The following is a 19,218-nucleotide window of genomic DNA, read 5'->3' as shown; positions in this document are numbered from 1 at the left end:
GTAATGATAACAAAACATTACAAAGACTGAAGACATGGCCCAAAGGCAGTCTCTCCACATGGCGTCAAAAGTGGACACTTCCAGTAGTAACACGAAGGACGAGGTTTAGCAAGTGTTATTGAAGAGTTATGTGACTTTTTTTCAAACATGTTCTGGCTTCTCAGAACTATTGCAGTCTGAACAATAAACAGATCTATAAAATTAAGAGGGTTGTTGTCCACAACCAGAACTTGATTGCCACTGTGACCTTCTTGGGTATTTTATTTAAGCCTTGTAAAATTCAGTCTCAGTAGCAGATTAGATGTTAAGAAAAGAAGCCAGAAAACCACAGATGCTCTGCTTTCTCTTTTGTTCAGGGGCCATCCTGCTTAGTTTCCACCTGTCCCCAGCTGCAGCCATTTAGCCTGTTATCTTGATGGAAGGTGGATAACCTTAGTGTCATTCTGGTGACCACACAAAGTTTATTTAGATAAACTCAGGAGTTTATTTGCAGTATAAACAGGGTAGGATGAGAACCAACCAACCCCAACAACCTACTCTGTTTACTCAGCTATTGCTCCTGAAAAACAGAAGTGGTGACTAAAACCCTGTCAGGCGTTCCTTTTCCATTTGGTTTTTGAAGAGCCTTCTAATTCAAGGGGCTGTTTTTGTCTCATTATGAAACCTTTCCTTGTACTAGTACTCTGCTGTAGTTTTTTCTCCAGCAGAGCCACCCCTCTTCCATTTGAGTTTTCGGACTGTGATGACCCTGATGTCTTTAGAGCTGTCGACACAGCACTGAAGAAATACAATGGAGACATAGCAACTGGTAATCAATTTGCTCTATACATGGTGATGGAAGCCAAGAGAACTGTAAGTAGACTTTGCAAAAAAAAAAAAAAAAAAAAAAAGGTTGGAATTGTTTATGCACTCTGAATCAGATTATCTCCATCTTGTTCATAAGAGAGCACGCACAACACCAAAGTGTCTTCCAAAAATGCCTTAAAAAAAATCAAAGAAAGGGCTTGCACAGGAAGATACTCGTTACCATGACAAGCAGGGATGTATATTATGTTCTTATCAAGGGAACTATGCTGGTGAATTGCTTATTAATGCAAGGACTGAAGAATAGAAAATTTCTATCACTAATACAATTTGTCTTACTAGTCCACTCTGCTTCCTCCTTTCTCTGTTGGGAATTCTACCCCTCTTTCTATCACCAGTAAGGGTTTCAGATCAACAGCAAAAACACACTTGCTAAAAAACCTGAATATTAGCTTGACTTAGGAAGAGCTGGTATCACACATAAGAAAGAATGACCCGATAAAACTTGGCAATACTCTGGATAAATTGTTTGTGAATATTATTTGATTGACACTAGTCCCGAGTCACAGATGTATCTAAAAGCACTAGGTGGTATTTTAGTCAAATAGGGTGACAGCTAAAATTACAGAAGAAAAAAAAGAATGAAACATGATCCTTTGCCTGGAGTCCTTCTGTATAGCGTTAATCTAACAAAAGAGTATTTACCTCTGAGAGGCATACAAAGATGATATTACCATAATAATGACAAGCATTACTTTACTTGAAAACAACATTAGCATTTTTTTCTACTGGATTGGATTTTCAGATGTAAAACACAAGAAACCCAGTGTCAGAGAGAGTATTTTGCACTCCAAAATCACAAGACGCTTTTACCCAGATAGAAACTGACCTCAGAAAGGAGACGTGAATTGCTAAACGCCTTACAATAAACTACCCACATCTCCTGGCTCCTACCCTCTGGCTTTCCTGTTTTCAAACTGAGGAGATTTTAGCATGTACTTACAAAGACTAAAATCTGGCAAACCCTTTATACAATTAATATTCAACAAATGAATAGTGCCACTGTCTTTGCTGAACCTCGCACATCCTTAACAACAGCCAAATGCAAACATCTTTATATCAGAGCTGCAACACCACCTTCCTTTGCTGATGTTCCCAAAGGATAGATATTAGTTTCAGTATTTCATTTTAAACAATGTTTTATTTTTAAGAATACATATTTATTGCAATTATTATCCATCTTTCCTTCTCTAGATATCTATCTTTTCTTAAAAGATCTGAGGTAGAAATCAATTATTACTTTGAATCATTGATCTGACTGTGATGTTAAGTAAAAAACAGAGAAAAGGAATCTGGCAATAGAGTTCCTCATATTCGATATTCTTTTTCTAAAAAGAGTATAGATTTTACTCATTGCTAGTCTCGCAATGTTGAATGCATTAATTAAATAGCTGGTTATTATATATTCATGTACATTCATTATTGATAAGGTAGTAAAACATAAAAGCTGACTGGTGAAAGACTGAGCCTGTCCCAGTTAAAGGCATAGCTATTCATAATAATAATGAAATAAACCAACAACAAATAACATACAGAAACAATGTCTTCTCTCACGTATTTAATTTACTCACTGAGCTGATTTATTGCAGATTTAGAACACTATAACAGAGAACAGAATTTGGCTCTTTTTAAATCCACGTCCCAGATAGTATAATCTGATGCAGCTGCATAAATGTCAATTTATACCTGCTGAGGATTAAGTCCATTATATTTTTAGAGACCCTTTCATCCTTTTTTACAACCTGCAGCCATTGTATCAGGTACTTCTACACCTCTTCATAGCTGTAGCAACACACAACAGGAACTGAGAGAACACAGAATATGATTCTGTGTTTACACCAGCGTAAATCCAATATATTCCACCCACATCAGCTCAGCTTTGCTTTCTTGGTACCACTAAGACAAGAATTATCATTTAATTCTCCCATCAGTATTATTTGAGGGTACCCAGTGTTAAAGTACAGCAACTGCCTGTGCTTGTATTTGAAAATGCACGTTGGCAGAGCATTTCTAGTGGCTGTAAGAAATTGGTAACTTCTGGCTTTGTATCTCCTCTAAAGGACGAACCACAAGCCTTGCAGTGTGTCAATGCTACCAGTAGGCTCGGGGTCACTGCTCCCTTCACGGCAAGGAGAAAATGCCCCCTACCGATTTAACAACAGCAGAAACACTTCCATAGGCCAGGCCAAACTTTGCTTAATACCTTGTATTTCATCTACCGGGATTCCTGAGGCTCGCCTCAGGAGCAGCTCAGCCTTTAATGCCTGTAAGAAAAGGGCAGGCGCGGCCAAAGGCTGTCTCCAGAGCACAGAGGCGGGAGGCAGGGCAGCGCGAGTACCTGCTCCCTGGGTGCTGCCAGCCTGCCTGGGGGTGCTGCCTGCGGCTCTGGGCTGCCCATGGAGCTGGACAGAAGGAAAGCAGACAGACCTGGGAGGAGGCCAAGAGTGAGAGTGAGGGAGCCAGACAGGAGCGCAGTCCAAGCTGGTAATTATGCCAACTATCCAAGCAGCAACACAAATTTGCTTATTTGCAGTGCATTTGAATATAAAACCTAATCGCTTCTTTCTGTTTTCAAACCCCTTGGTTTAATGAAGGTAGTTGAGCATACCGTATCTATTGGATCACCATATTGTAATTGTAGATAAGGGCTCAGTAATATAATTAGGTAAGTTAATTATTGAACTACCAAGAATTGGGAGACCTTGCATGGAGACCAGCAGCTAATCTGAAACTATACTATAAAATATAATGTAACCAATGGATAGTATTTACCTTTTGAAACTCTTATCTTTTCACTTGATTTATTACTATGCAGATGATGGGATGCATATTGTTTTTATCCAGGCAGGGCCTGACACACAATTCTATGTGAAATACCGAATACAAGAAACCACTTGTGCCATTGAGGAAAACAAACTCTGGCAAGACTGTGATTACAAAGTACCTGCAGAGGCTGTAAGTATCTGTCCTCTTTAAAAGTTCTCTGTACAGAAACATTGGCATAATGACCAGGACTGCAGTCACCTGGGGAAAAACACAGTAGAGAACTTAACTTTTTTAGCTGTATTGCTTTTGAGAGCTTATAGGACTAAAGTACAGTACAGAAATGTTTACAACTCTAAAGTTAACCATTTTAATTGTGAGTTTAGCATTATAATCCTGAATGTGTGCAGAAGGGAATATTTCAGCACTTCAATATGAATGTTCACAATAAATTCAGCATAAGATACATGCACTGTGAGAGTGTGAGGGCTGTAAAACTTTCTATTAATTATGTATAATGCAAACTTGCATAACCAAATTGACTTCAGATCTGCACCAACAAAAATACTGGCCTGGAAGCCACTGTGGCAGAAAATTTACCAGCGGGCTTCTAGCAGGGCAAAGCACGGCTGGCTGGTGCTGCTAGAGAGCACCCCGCGGAGGCACAGCCCGGCACACGTAGTTTCCAGTGGAAGCCACTGTGATTGCACACCGTACGCAATGCAAAGAAAGGGACGGTGGTGATAATATCATTTGAATCAATGTGAAATGCCACGGTCATTGCTGCATAATCTAGCAGAGAGGAAATTAGGTAAATACACAATTTATACAGACTTTATTTATGAGGATGTGTTCACTTCCGCTATTGTTCATTCCGCTGACTGTAAATTCTTTAGTTAATTAATTAGCATCAATCACAATACAAAGCAATCTTTCAAGTTATATGCCCAGTTCAACCCCCTCTCTCCTCACAATCAACAAAACTCTTCCTTTCCAGTAAAAAACCAGCAAATTAGACAGTACTACAAATGTACAGATGAACTTGTTCCCCAAACTGAATTGGCAACTGCCAACTTTGTTCAACAGCTAGAGGAGTATATAGCCCTGTATTTTTCTTCAGCAGGTTTAAGACAAATGTTGTCCTATCTTTTTGCAGAAAACAGGAGAATGCACAGCTCGAGTTCACATGAATGACGCTGAAAAAACAAGTAATGTTTCGCAAGACTGCAAAATTTTTCCAGGTATGTAACTGTTTGGGGCAGCAGTACGTTCACAAATAAGAATGGGAAAAACATAATACTGAGACTTTAAGGTAATTTTAAAGGTAGAAGTTCCTTATCCTCTTCAGACATTTATAAATAATCTTCCATAAGCAATTACATGTTAAAGATAAAATTTCACTTCACTTTTATATACATACAGACTAAGTCAGTGAAGCACTGGCAGTTTCTATCCAAGGTAATGAAAACCGGCACGTGTGTGCAGTGAGTTTCTTCAAACACTGGAATTATAACAAGTTAAAATTAATTTGCTTAAGACCAAAAGCATATCAATAACTTAGAGACTAGATACCACTTGTCGCACTTGAATTTTCTGTCCTTGCTTATTCGAGTATAAAATTATGCCAGAAATTATTAGAAAAAAACTTTATATGACAAAATTGTACTTTAATTTTCTCCAAACTAAAAATGACTAAATTATTTCTGTTAAAGTTTACCCAAACAAATATTTATCCCAACAAAAAAAGAATTAAAAAAAAAATTTACAAAATATGAGACTGTGACATGTTTTAGACCTTCATAAGCAGTACTACGTTTCTTGCGTATAAGACATTCATATATGACTATTATGTTCACATAGTAATTTCCTTTATTAGAAAGAGATCACATTGTTCTAAAGCTTTGCTACTGAGATCTCTATGTGCCTATGTCTAGGGTTCATGTAAGATATAGCCAAGATAGTTTTAAAACATCCATCTAACTGGTAGCAGGGAGCTAAGTGCTTATTAACTACAGAAATATTTACCATGATTTCTGAGATGTTTGGCATCTTATCTTTGTTTTTTGTTCCTAGCTAACTTCTTCAAAGCTTAAATAGCCACGGCTGCAGCCAGTGTCCTCCTAGGAGCTGCAGTGGACACAAACCGCGTTCTGCTGAACGAACGCCGCCCCGCTTACAGGCATTCGTAGGGCAATGGTGACTTCTAGTGGCCAGTATGAGCTGTGTGCATCCCACAGAGAATGCAGGGGAAATTGCATTGGAATCTTTGCTTAGAAAGCTAAAAAAAACCCCCATACATTAAATTAATCGTGTATTCAGCCTAAGAAGCTCATCTTTTGTTACCAAGTTATAGCAACTCTGAAAAAAGAATTCACATTTGTTCAGCACTTACGAAAATGCTGAGACCATAGTTGTTTTGGAAGTGGGTGTGCTGCTGTTTTATTACCTCCTGTGTGATTACTCCCTTAAAACATGCTCATGTTTTTCTCTAACATCTACATATTTGTAATTACGGAGTCAAAATAAGTGATACTAGAAACACAAAGGGCTGGACTTTGTCCAAGTACCCCTTGGAGACCTCAGACTAAATATTGCTTACACAGATATTCCAAATGTAGAGAGGGCCCAAAATCCAATCCAAAGGATTCAAACAGAAAGGGTGAAACAACAGACCCTGACTGGTGAGGGATGTCCCCACCATGTCAGGTACCATACTGTTCAGCCTTCTTGGAACCGTTCGATCATATTGACCCCGGGCTGGTTTCCTGGCCGGTGCCACCTGGCACAACTCCATCAAAGCCAGTTAATGCCAGCTGAGGATCAGGCACACAGATTTTACTTCAATTCCACAGAGACCACATATTGTCCCACGTTCATTCTCAAGCTCACTGAATCATGAAATTAATTTATGTACTGAACTATAAAATTAATTTATGAAAATCCAATCCATGATTACTAGAAAGGAAAGAGAGTTAATAGGATTAGTAGTAGGAAACAGAAGTTTGAGATCCCCGTCAAGCTTGTCCATCCCCAGCCAATCCAGTCGGTTAAGCCTGAAGGTAACCCCAAGTGGTGACTGGCAGGGGCTCCAAGGCACAGGGCAGCTGCAGTCCCCGAGGAGCTCAGAGCCAGAGTAGCTCACAGGGCTGAGCCAAAACACTCCTGTCAAAGTCTCATCCTGAAACATGGGGAGGACAGCAAGCAGCTGCACACAGCGGGTGAGCTTTGAGAAATCTGAAGAACATCTCCTTAGTTGTAGTCTCCACTGGCTCTTCCCTGGCTGAATGAGGGATGACCCTTTCTTAGTGACAGCAAAATTACTTGCAAGGTCTTTCAGAGATTCAGTGACTCCTGAACTCACTCCTCTGAGTGAAGTTCGCTGCTGAAACCATGCCTGGATCCAAATGCCATGGAAGGCCCCTACCACCACAAACCAAAGCATGTTTCTAAATACCATGAGTGTCTTTGCAGGTCCTGAAACTGAAATGTGGGGTTTGCTGATCACTCCAATTAAAAGCAGGAAAGGTTTTTGCTCATTGAACCTTTTCTCTCATTCCCAGAGAGGAAAAATTAAAACCTGAGGCTGTTTTACATGAAACTTTATATTTTTTGGTTTGTTTCTTTTCCAGCTACGCCAAAGATAAGACTTACTGAGGCTGTCTGTACTGGATGCTTCCATCCTATATCGAGTGACAGTTCAAAAGTGTCAGAAATTCTGAAAAAAGCCATTCAAAAGTTTAATAGGCACAGTACTGAACCTGCCCTTTTTAAGCTTGTGGAGATAAAAGAAGCTAAAATACAGGTTTGTGTATGATTTTTCTCTAAATTTTACCCCCCAAAACCCGCCAAACTAGGTACCTTGGTTGTTTATTGTCCACATTTCTGATCTTAAGGTGGTTTATATTTCAGAATAAAAGCATATGAAATGCATATAGACTGTAGAACCTGTAAATAATTCTCTTCATTTATAAGGAATCATAAACAGTTACCTACTAGATTTTCAGAGCTGTCAACTTTACAAACTGATAGTAAGCATATTTTTTCTTTACCTGCAGTTGCATCTAACCAGTGTTTAGCACCAGTTTATTTGCATTCAGTGCTGACACAGGCATTCTGTGTCACCCGGGATGGGCTCGGGTATTCCGCTCTCCCTGAAGCTCCAGCAGGAGCAGATCTCTCCCAGGTTCTGTGCCAAACCTGCCAGCCTGCACAGATGCCTCATGCTCGACAGCCTCTCGAACAGCAGCAGGCATCCATGGTTTTGCAATGCAATAGGACACGTATGTCAGCAGCTGCTATACGCTATAGGATGTGTAAATCCCATATAGGAAAAATGGGTAAGAAAACCAAAAAGCCAGCATGTCACTTGCTGAAAGATTTTTGCACACAGGAATATCTGCTTTGCGAGAAATGACTGCTCAGGTCGCAGAAATTCTATGTTGTCTGGTATTCCATGCAACAATTATTTCCCTGTGAAAGGCTCTCCTATGGATTGGTGCAATGTTGCTAGGAAGTAAAGTTTCTTATTTGGTTGTTAACTAGTATATAACCTGACACCAAATACAGGCCCTTTTCTTTGAATGTGTATGTATTTACTTAGCCAAAAAAAGGTCTTCTGGTCTCGTGTCAATTTGACTGATGATTGAATTCAGACTGTCCTCTTTTTATTTACTGATGGCAACCACCCTCTTAGCTGAAAGACAGGCTTACGCAGCATTTAAGCCACATGACAAAACGTCACAGACAAGACTGCAATCCAGCGCTGGAAAGAGAACCATCATGTCACTTCTGGCCAACAGAGACCAGTCAGAGCCCTCCACTTTAACTGATCTGGGACAGAAAGTTCCTATATTTGATTCTTAGTTCCCCTTTTTAATCCAATGCTACCTGACCCAGCACTGTGACGTAGAGTGATTTCATGGGGGAGAAGCAGTAGCCACAGTGAGAAAAACTGAACTGCTTCCTGCAGAGAAGATTAAAAAAAGGGTCACAAATGTGGACAAACCAGTAGGTGGAGGAAGGTAAAGCCCAAGACAGACACAATTATAGGGAGATGATAAATGCTGGACACTCAGTAACAAATGATGCCAGCAGTATAAAGTTACATTATTCAGACAGTGTTTTACTATGTCCCACGCCCAGGAACACAGGACTTGCCAAGCTGTGTTAGTGTAGTCATCTATCTGGACCAGCTTCCTGTCACTGGGAGTAATAGGTAACACACACTCTGGAGGAGAGTGCAAGAAACCACGCATCACGAGGCTGCAGGCTTGCCAGGAGAGGCAGCATCCAAACACACGGTGCACTTCTAATATATGCATGACTTGGTTTACTTCTTGCATCACAAGGACAAGATTTTTTTTTGCCGTCCATGAATACTCTACAGCTCAATGACTGCAAAGTAATTTGATGGATGGAAGGCACTAGAAGAGTAGTTTTGCTTTCTTTGCTAATCACATTTAATAGTTTAATTTCCGACTTTGTATTGGTTTACATAATGTACCTCCTAAATATCTGTTCCAGGTGGTAGCTGGATGGAATTACATAATTAAATATGAAATTGAGGAAACTAATTGCTCCAAAGAACAATTTCAAGATTTAACTCCAGAGTGCAAACCCACTTCTAGAGGTGTAAGTAATCTTCAAAATTTGTTTATCAAGAAAATACCATATTAACAAATAATCATTGAGATCTGGCTGAAGAAAATATTTATAGTCTTGCTTCGCTTTGTGAATGAAGTTTAAATCCAGGCTTATAGATAACTGTCTATTTATGCAATTAGAACATCCTTGTCTTTTCCTGAAGCAGTGACTAAGGCGATCACTGAAATGTTTACAGATTACTCTACAGAATCTAAATAGTCTCACCCGAATAATAAATCCCTTGAGAAGTTCCTATCCAGATATTCAGGGAGTTACCCATGTACAACCCAAGAAGCAATAATTAAAATTAGCACCATTTTTCCAGCTTAAGACATATTTTGGAAGAAGAGTATCTATCTGAATTATTACTTAACCTCTACCACAGTCCAAATAAGAGAGCTTCAAAATAAATTTATTAACAAACATACATATTCTAGCTAAACAGCGATGCAAAACCAGGTACTTCCTCAGCTTCTCTGACCTGGAACAGAATTAACTGGACCAAAAATAGAGGGTTGCTCTCGCAGCCAGCGCCCCTGAACCAGCTCCCCAGGGCTCAGCCGATGCTCCTGCAAACACAAGGCAGAGGGCAGGATGCAGGGCGACAATGGACAGTGCGGGTAAATGGAGGGGAGGAACCACCGAAGCTCACTCCCATCTGTTCCAGCTGTGGAAGTGCACTCGAGTGTGACATTCAAGAGCCTCTCCCATTCTAAAATTACTCCTTGAATGTCTCAAAAGTGTTTCAGAACATTTCAGAAGCATTGATCAAAGAAGGAAAGAATGACAACACTGTGGTACATAACAGGCAAGTGAGAATCAGACTCGCTGAAGCAAATCTCTCCATTTCCTACGCTTGCCCTGAAACCCTAAGATCGTTCACATCCTGCTTCGAGCACGCATGCTTTGTGGGACTGGATCTTTATCATTCTTCCTCTGAACTGTTGAGCAGCCTTGCTAATAGATCATCCGCAGCTATTATCAGAATTTGGTATTCCAAGAATCTTCCATACTTGGGATGACCATGGAAGTTGTTTCATACCTTTATTCAGCTCTGTACTCTTCATTTTGAAATGGGAAGACCAGAATTGCACCCAGTATTCAACAAGCATGTGAACCACAGAGCTACAGTAGGGCATAATATCATTCTCTCTAACGTGGATAATAAGCCTTGACATTATTTTTTATTATTTCTTCTACTACTGAGAAGATTTTTTTATGGATGATGTTTTCAAGTATCTGTCATAGCCCTAAGATCTTCATCTTGAACTGTAACAGTCTTCCTCCTTATTCTACAGTTGATTAGATTCCTCTAGAGCCTTTGAAAATCTACGTGTACTTTACCAACAGGTTTCTTTACAGACTTTTGTTGATGCTTTTTAAGAACTTTGACAAATCTGCAAAATACAACTTCTGTTTACAACAAAACCTCTGGTCTCTCCTTGATGTATTCATGCCCTCTAGTTCTTTCCTATTACCATTTCTAATCACTTGAATGGCACAGACATCGGTTTTATGGGTCTATAACCTCTGTAAAACAGAAAGGGATCAACATCTGCTTTCTTCCAGTCCTAACGCAATGTGTTAAGGAAGTCATCGACCACAGTTCTTTTAGAACACCTGAGTAAATACAGGAAACTCAGTAATGTTTGATTTGTTAATTATGTAATCTTCTTTTTAGTCTCTACAGTTTGAGACAGAAATTCCAGTGAGTTCTCCATAAGACAAGATTCTGGCTTGTAAACCTTCCCATTTCCTTCTGCAATGAACACATACAAATAGCTCACTTAGCTTCTCTTTTATGGTTTATTTTCCGAGTGGTCCTTTTGAACCCTGATCATTTATTGGCTCTGCAGACTGACTGGCAGGCTCCTTGCTCCCAGCATATATACGGATGGAAGGAATTATTAGTAGTATGCTTGACTTATTCTGTTAGCAGGGCAGTATTTAGGATGTGAGCTTGTTCATTATTTCTGAATAATAAGAATTTGGTTTGCATTTTTTACTCCAGCGTGTAGGTAAATGTGATGCCAAAGCATATGAAAATCTTCAAGAGCAGCTTGTAGACACTGCAAGCCAATGCAAGCTTCCAGGTATGTCATAGGCACTATCAATTTTTAAAGTTCTGCAATTTTCAATATTTTTTTACAATTCTAAAAAAGGGCAAAATAAAAATGCAAGAGATAAAAATAGCTAATAATAAGAGAAGGTAATTATTCTGGGATCAAAAAAGCACTACCCCTAAATGAACTATTACCACGGATTTTTTCCCCTTCCTACAAGTATTTCATATGCAGCTGAAAGTTACATGTTATCATTCGTATACTGCCCTATTTCTATGACATGGAGCTCGTTGCTGAGTCTCATTTGGAGAGTAACGGATACAAACTCAAAGAGTATAACTGTCCTACAAAAAAAAATTCCTTTTCCACCACAACGACAAGCAAGTTGGTATGCCATTGTTTAAGTAACTTCTAACTTTCCAGAGAGCTCCAAGGTATTCTTTTCAAAGGCAAAGGAACTGAGGACTTCAAGCTTTTTCCAAGATCGGTAATACACCTATTGATACTATCATTGTTTATTTCATATTGCATGGCTGTACCTACATTTGCTATGTTAGAGGATGGGGTGTTTTCCCCAGTAAATAAATTACTTAGAATTTAAAAGTTCATTACAGTCAAAGTCCCAAATCATTTTCTTATTCTTACTTTTCCCTCCAGCCATCTATTTGGACACAGATTATCACAGCTCCAGGGCTTTAGAACAGGGAGTACAGCACTACTCCGTGTAATAAGTGTCATGTTCTCACCCATTCAGACTTGTTTTTTTTCTTCAAAAAATGATGATATTCTTCAACACCCTCATTCATTGCCAATAACATGCACCTCTTATTTCACCCGATTCAGATCCTTCCATACGTGTAAGCGTTCCCTCTCTTTATGTGCCAGCTACCTGCAATTGGTACACACAGTTCTTGTTTCTAGGAGAAAACTGTTGTGAAGTGTCCAATGCGACACTAGGTGAACGCTGATCGTGTAAAACTCAAAGTGTTCCAGAAGGCAGGAGTTTATATAACTAACTCTTTTACACAGTCTTTATCTACAAAGAATCTTTTGCTCCTTAGATCTGAAATCTGTTGTTTTTTTACAGTTGAAGAGACGGTAATTCCTGCCACTCGCACTGGTTGTCCAAAGACCATCCCAAAAGACAGTCCTGAACTGAAGGAACTACTGAAGGTTTCTCTGGAGAAGTATAATTCGGAGAGCAACGATGACTTCTACTATAAAGCTGGAGAAATAAAAGCAGCGACAGTTCAGGTTGGGATATACCAGAGATGAGGAACAGACATTGCAGTGTAATTGGTCTGAGTTGAATGTTAGCTAAAGTTTGTGTTTAGATTTGAAATAATGTTTTTCTCTAAGTGTTGATACATGTGGTAACTGAAATATCCATGCAATTTTTCTTGTAAAACATTATCCGTCTTGGCTTGCATTCAGAAGTAATTTTAAAATCTCCCATCTCTTGATTTTTTAATTTTTCTTAAAACAACGTGATTTGAAAAGTACAGGAAAAAGGTTGACTTAAAGTATCTGATTGCTGTATATCTACCCCACTTTTTACCAGCCTTTGTAACATACCTTAAATTTTTAAAGGAGAAAAGTAGAAAGCACCCACTTGATCCACCACAACAATACTCAGTGTGTTATTTTAAGCACTATCCACCCTACAGTAGCTGTAAGCTCCAAGAAATGGAGCTTCCCAATTTCCCTTAGAAATCTGTTAATTTAGGTACTAATTCTGCTGCTAAGAATACTGCAGCTAGATTCACAAGAGAACATCTGGGCATGACTTAAGATATACAGATAAATACAACTTGATAAAGAAGAGCAAGGAATCAAGAGGATAATATTGGTCAGCATTTGCATTTGCCTTGTTTACTGTCCCAACATATCAAAACAGAGTTGCAGGACAGAATTGAAAATAAGATAGTGGAGTAATTCAGAAAATACTTTCTCAACAACTTCTCCCGAGCATGAGGGGTGCCACTGGAAAAAGCACTAAAAGCACACCAGAGTTTTTCTGAATAGCTCACGTTATCTTACTAATAGTATCTGTGCTTTTTCTTCTTTTAAACCTTTTTTCCTTCTTTTAAACCTTTTTTCTTCGTTCTCTTTTTTCATATCATGATTGATATGTATCATACGTATCATGATATGCATTAGCATGCATGCATTTTTAAAACAGACTTAAAACAGACAGAATTTCGTGTTTTGCCTGCTGTCTCTGAAGCAAGATTTATTATTTTGGGCTCTGTAAAAAATACTAAGAGAACTCGTACCAGGCACATTCTTGAACCCGCGCAGTTTCTCCCCTTAATGCATTTGGCAAATATGTTCATTTTCAACTGCGCCTGTTCATCATACACTTCATTTTACTCACATTCCATTTTTCTTACATCGTATTTGGCTCTCTACAGCAGTGTTGCTAATGATTTCATTTGTTATCAATGAAATTACTACAAGCATCCAATAAAACAAAGCCAAAACTGTGGGCCTGATATTATTCTGACCTCTTTCCTTCAGTTTCAATGCTGGAATTTTTGAGAATGGAAACTGGAGTAAATAAGTAAGTTGATTAGAAGCAGATAGGTTTGCTGCCAAGTATTTTAATATTGTTCTTAACATATGTTGTCCCAGTGGGCAGGACTTGTAGCATGTAAGTAGTATAAGCTTCTAGAAAAATATCTTTCCAGTGAGCCCTTTTCAATAAAATGCCTTTACCACAGAAAGCCTTCTTGCTAATTTTTCAGGTGGTTGCAGGACAAAACTACCATATAACATTCACAGTCCAGAAGACAAACTGCTCCAAGAAAGAGTTTGAAAAATTTAATGAAGACTGTGAAGCCACATCAGACAGTGTAAGTAATGATGATGTTGCCAACTGTAATGTTCCTAATGGACATTCATTTGCACCAGAAATTGCAAACGCTTAAGTAAAGTCACATCCTGCGTTCTCTTACCTCTTTCAGTAAACTTTTGTTTCAACAAGAAGGACACCTTTCACTGTTCGTAATCCACGCTAGTGACAATGGTAGTAAAACATAGTAAAACATAAAGCCTAAACTGAGTTACTCCAACTGCAAGATCAGTGCTCACTGCGAAGCAAAAGGAACTTTCTTCTGATAATAATGAATCAAAGAAAGGAGGGGAGGAGGCTGCTGCGAAATGAAATAGCTGCAATACTCCTGACTCTGTGGACTTGCAGCTAAGGAAAACATGAGACTGGATTGTTACTGGTGTGCAAAGGAATGATTCTGCTGGAATGCCTGCTGCTGATACAGGGAAAATGCCTTCAAGACACTGGAAAGTAATGCTGCTAGGGCCAGAAACCATTGGCAAGGAAGGTGGCTGGGAAAGAGAGGCTTTATTTCCCCTCTCTTTTCCCACCATATGAACAGTGCTTACCTGTGAGATTTTAAAATCTTAGTGCAGCAGGCACTGGATAGAGAAAAAGACTTTTTTTTTTTTCCTATCTCAGTTTCCCAGTTTTTAGTAGGAGAAATACTATCAATAACCAATATTTCTTAGGAATATCATGAAGATTAAACAGTGCTCCAAAAATGCTGGAGATGAAAAATACAATTTTTCAAGATCCAGCCTCCAAACCAATGTTGAATTAGTGTTCACATAGGCATGCTATAACCTCAAAAAACTAAGCAGTGATGTGTCCCAGTACAGCAATACAGAAGCCTCCATCACTAAGATGGATTTCATACACATTTGTGTAAAGTTCCAAGTATATTTGTATTTCATAGTATTATTTAAAAAGTCTTTTTTTTTTTTTTTTTTTTTTTTTTTTTTTACACACAACTCTCTTCCTTTGTGTCTGATGTCTTGTCGCCTTAATGTATTGATTTTTGTTTTGTCAACAGGTACCACAGCCATGTGAAGCACAAATTCACGTGATCCCATGGGACAATAAAATCTTTCCACAGGTGAACTGCTCTAAAGAACGGTCAATGGTATGATTCCTCTTCATTACCCAGCATCATAAGTAGAGCACAGAACACAGGCAGACATTAAATTCTTTATCTATTCCAAATTATCCCATATACCAAGTTTGTACCAAAACTAAAGGAAGGTATAGGTTTTTTTAACAACCTCAGTAATGCCACACTCGTCCCTCTCACCCTCCAACCTCAGCAACTTGTTACATTAAAGGCAGTTTTGTCACAAGGTGAGACAGTAGACAACAGTGATTACAGAAATACGAAGGCAACAGGACAGAGAGAACATCCTGCCTGTTGACGACTCCTTTGCATTATCCATTAAGCTCTGAAGTATCAACCTACATCAGCTTATTTGAATTATTATTCATACTAGGTTTAAAAATTGAGACAAAAATGTATTTGGCAATGCAACAATTATACCCCACAGATTTCAAAAGCATCTGCGAATCTTTTCATATTTAGTAGAGTAGCAGATCTCCTGCCATGAGTTGTCAATCTCTGCAGGAAGATCTTTCCGTTTCCTTCCTGCCCAGCTCCACTATTAACTAGCCCTGAACATGGGTGAGTCTGAAAATTTCAGAATGGAATATAAATCTTTTTTATCATGAGGGCTTTTTTAGTTCTGATGATTTCAGATTTTTTAATGAATGCAGGGACTCCCGTGCTCCCTAATGAAGAGAAGATACACTGAATAAAGTGAGACTGATTAACCCGTATTCATAATCGATAACTTCACTGTGCTCAGTACCTTCATAGCTACCTATTCATACATTATGTATCAACTAATGAATGCCTCTCCTCTTTATTTTCACTAAAATATTGTATTCACATCAACTTTCAAATTTAGCTGTGTCCCAAATAACTCTGATTTGCAGGGAGATATTGATCAGACACTTTGGTGGACAGAAATTAAACTGATGTTGGATGTTTGTCTTCCAGTTGACCAGTGATGGGGAAACAGATTACTCAATAACAACTGAATGTTTTATATTATCAGCTTTAACCTATATGTGCTATTTCTAAGCAGTCTTATGAAATGTGTATGTCAAATCTAGAAACAAAAAACTGAATAGTTACATTTCATATAACAAAATGATGCAGATCTTTTGTAAATTCTGGTATTGGGACTACTGAGATTACCCAGAAATGTGTTAGCCTTTAGCAGAAATTGGTTTTATACATCAGAGTGTTACACTCTAACAAGCACAGGGACATTTAGTCAACTGTATTGTTCATAAATTAAAACCAGTACAAGATTTCCTCTCTATAGTACCATTCCCAGGTTAACCTGGCAGAATTTCAGTGATATATAAATTGTTCTTTTAACATATGACTGCTAAAATACTCGGATTATTTGGGAGGATATTTATGTTTCCATGCTTATCACAGATAGAAAAGATTATTATTTAGTTTACTTTAAAAATCTGATAACATATGTTGGCTAAATGACTCATGTGCTGCAACGAGCCAACTTCTGAATTTCCCAACCCCAAAGCTATTGTTCTTGTTCATATAACATATATGGCTATTATTGGGATGTTTTTTAGGAAGTACTTATAAGAAGGCCTCCTGGATTCACACCTTTCCGAAGTGCTGCTATGCTGGCCCAGTCAAATGGAATTTTATGCTCTGATAAAAATGAAGAAGAAAGGGAAAGACCTGGCAAAGAAACAAGAAAAGATGGTGGACAGGAACCAGAAGGTGAAGGTGAACCTGAGCATAAGCACAGGCATAAACACGGGCATAAACACGGGCATAAACACAGGCACGGATATAAAAAGGATCATGAGTATGACAAAAGGCATAGGCATCAAATTGGTTGTGGGCACAGAGAGGGCCACAGGTGTGGGCATAAAAAGCACAGTAGAAATGGTAAACATAAACATGCAGACCTCAAATCTTCTGAGGAGTCCGATGAAAGGGGTTTTAATCAAAACAAAACCCTCCCATCGTCCAGTGCTGAAACAGCATCAGAGCTAGTTAATCCAGGGATTGCAGAAAAGGAAGCCAGTATGGCTGCAGAACCACTAACTCCTCCTGATACTTCTTTATTTAATGGGTTGCCAGATCACACAGGATCTCCTCTCCCCAGATGTCCTGGAAAACCATGGAAACAAATTATGGACCTTCCAGCTCCTTCTAGCTTTCCCAGAGAATTCACAAATGAGGATCTCTTGCCTTCCGCAGTAGAAGACATCGATCCAGCAACAGAAAACTCAACACCTCAAAACAAAGAGAAAGACCTTGATCTCTCAGATGCTTTACTATAATTCAAACATTGTAGGATCCTTTCCAGAAATTATACATAGAAAAATAAGAAAAATACTGCCTTTTGAACTGTATAAAATATGAGGAGGACAAAGCTCCTATTCTGTTACTATGATAACTCAAGCAGGTCACCAGCACTTCTGCAGACCTAAGACCATACAACAATACTCTGTATTTGCATATATTTGCAAAGATGTAAATCTGGCAATGGCACCAGCAATTCAGAACCAGTCTAGTAAAGGGACCAGGCAAGTCAATATCCTTCTGCTGCAGAAGTTAAAATTGTACCTCATCTGCCTCAAGTTGCTATAAGCACAAAGTGAATCACTGCATTAAATCCCACTACGTGATGTTTAAAACAATGACACAAAGAATTCTGGAGATTACATGAAGAATCTCAACCAAATATGGGCAAGAAAAAAGCAAGCTAATATAGAACAAGGATGCCTGCATTAGATATCTGAAATAATATCTTTCTAATTTACTGGAGCGAATCTTTTAAAGAACAAAAAAAAATAATGAAGGAACCTGTTTTACCTGACAATTTCTTTAAACAAATTAATATTATTAGCAGGCTGTTCTATTGAATGAGATAACAGGGACAGCTGAGAGAATCCTAAATAAAGCAGCTTTACTATTCCCTATGCGTATTATGTTAACTGCACAGTAGAGGCACTATGGTTGACAGATTTTCTTGTGGCAGAGGTGCACAAATGTTACAGATCAGATCAAAAAAATTGCAAACACTTGAGTTACCTAGCATTTGTCTGCCTTCTTCCATTATTAGGTTGTGTGTAATTTAGAGACTGCACTAAGTTTTCAATTCTGGATATTTACCAAAGGTTGAGGTTTTGGTAGGGTACATTAGCTAAAAAGCAATGAATATTTCTGGTAAATTAAAATATGTTTTCCCTCTGTACAGATCCAGTAACTCACTCATCTGAAAAAACACGCAGCAATAAATAAATGCTTTCACACCATATCAGTTCACCAGTTCGAACCACTACTCAGTCCTGTAAAAAGTTATTGAAAGGGTAAGGTGCTACAAATGGTAACACTTCACCAATTTTGTTGTAAAAGACCACATTGCTTGAAACCACAGTGTAAGTATCCTCCAACACAGCTGCAGAGACAGAAAGGACATTCTGTGAAATTGTTCATCCGAACTGCTGAGACTGCTGTGGCACCAAGATTGTATACTCAACAGCTGGGAACGTGTCCTTCTTTTGGGTACTGTGCTTCTACTGCCGTCATCTCATGGGTGAGGAAGAACCAGAGAGATGAAGACTGCTTAGGGAATGTGAAACAGATGGATCAACAGGATCGGGAGGTCTTGGCACAAAAGGTCCAGGAGGACCTTGAAAGAGAAGCTAGCTACAAGGAAAAGTCAGAAGATACAGAAGTGGAAAGGACAGAAGCAGGGTGGAATGATATGGATGGGGTAAAAGAAGCAAAAGAAAACAGCAATTTAGCAGCCAAAATGGAAACTAAGTGAATGGGATGGAGGCATGGTGGAGATAGCTTGGTCAAGGAGAAAAAAAGGACAGGAACTGGAGGGATGAGGCAAGAGCAAAAATAAAAAGCAAAAAACCTACTTGTGCAGGAGGGTCTCTCCAATCATGACAGGACAGTCCCCTCCACATCACGGACCTGCGCTCATAATTCCTGAA

General features: G+C 38.8%; 1 protein-coding gene across 3 annotated transcripts; it reads left to right on the top strand.

Moving 5' to 3' along the window:
• The first annotated feature begins 530 nt into the window (after positions 1–530).
• Positions 531–18,067, top strand: KNG1 (kininogen 1). Of its 3 annotated transcripts, none has more exons than XM_063338312.1 (11): positions 532–852; positions 3,709–3,819; positions 4,784–4,868; positions 7,257–7,429; positions 9,151–9,258; positions 11,282–11,363; positions 12,421–12,587; positions 14,081–14,188; positions 15,203–15,292; positions 16,828–16,981; positions 17,348–18,067. In XM_063338312.1, exons 1-11 carry the CDS (start codon positions 658–660, stop codon positions 17,548–17,550), a joined length of 1,476 nt encoding a protein of 491 aa, XP_063194382.1. In that variant the 5' UTR covers positions 532–657; the 3' UTR covers positions 17,551–18,067. The 3 variants fall into 3 exon arrangements, with proteins under 3 accessions (XP_063194380.1, XP_063194382.1, XP_063194381.1); XM_063338311.1 differs by having other exon boundaries at positions 16,828–16,987; XM_063338310.1 differs by having other exon boundaries at positions 531–852; positions 16,828–18,067.
• The last annotated feature ends 1,151 nt before the right edge of the window (positions 18,068–19,218 follow it).

Source organism: Chroicocephalus ridibundus, chromosome 6, assembly GCF_963924245.1.
Source record: "Chroicocephalus ridibundus chromosome 6, bChrRid1.1, whole genome shotgun sequence".
Taxonomy (NCBI): domain Eukaryota; kingdom Metazoa; phylum Chordata; class Aves; order Charadriiformes; family Laridae; genus Chroicocephalus; species Chroicocephalus ridibundus.
Note: the sequence above shows the minus strand (reverse complement) of the source record. Positions and strands in the feature narration are given on the sequence as shown.

Excerpts from the sequence above, each read along its gene's own strand:
- KNG1 (XM_063338310.1), top strand. The coding sequence starts at position 658 with ATGAAACCTTTCCTTGTACTAGTACTCTGCTGTAGTTTTTTCTCCAGC. Across the intron at positions 853-3,708 it reads TGATGGAAGCCAAGAGAACT|GCAGGGCCTGACACACAATT; the intron begins GTAAGTAGACTT and ends GTTTTTATCCAG. Across the intron at positions 14,189-15,202 it reads GTGAAGCCACATCAGACAGT|GTACCACAGCCATGTGAAGC; the intron begins GTAAGTAATGAT and ends TTTTGTCAACAG.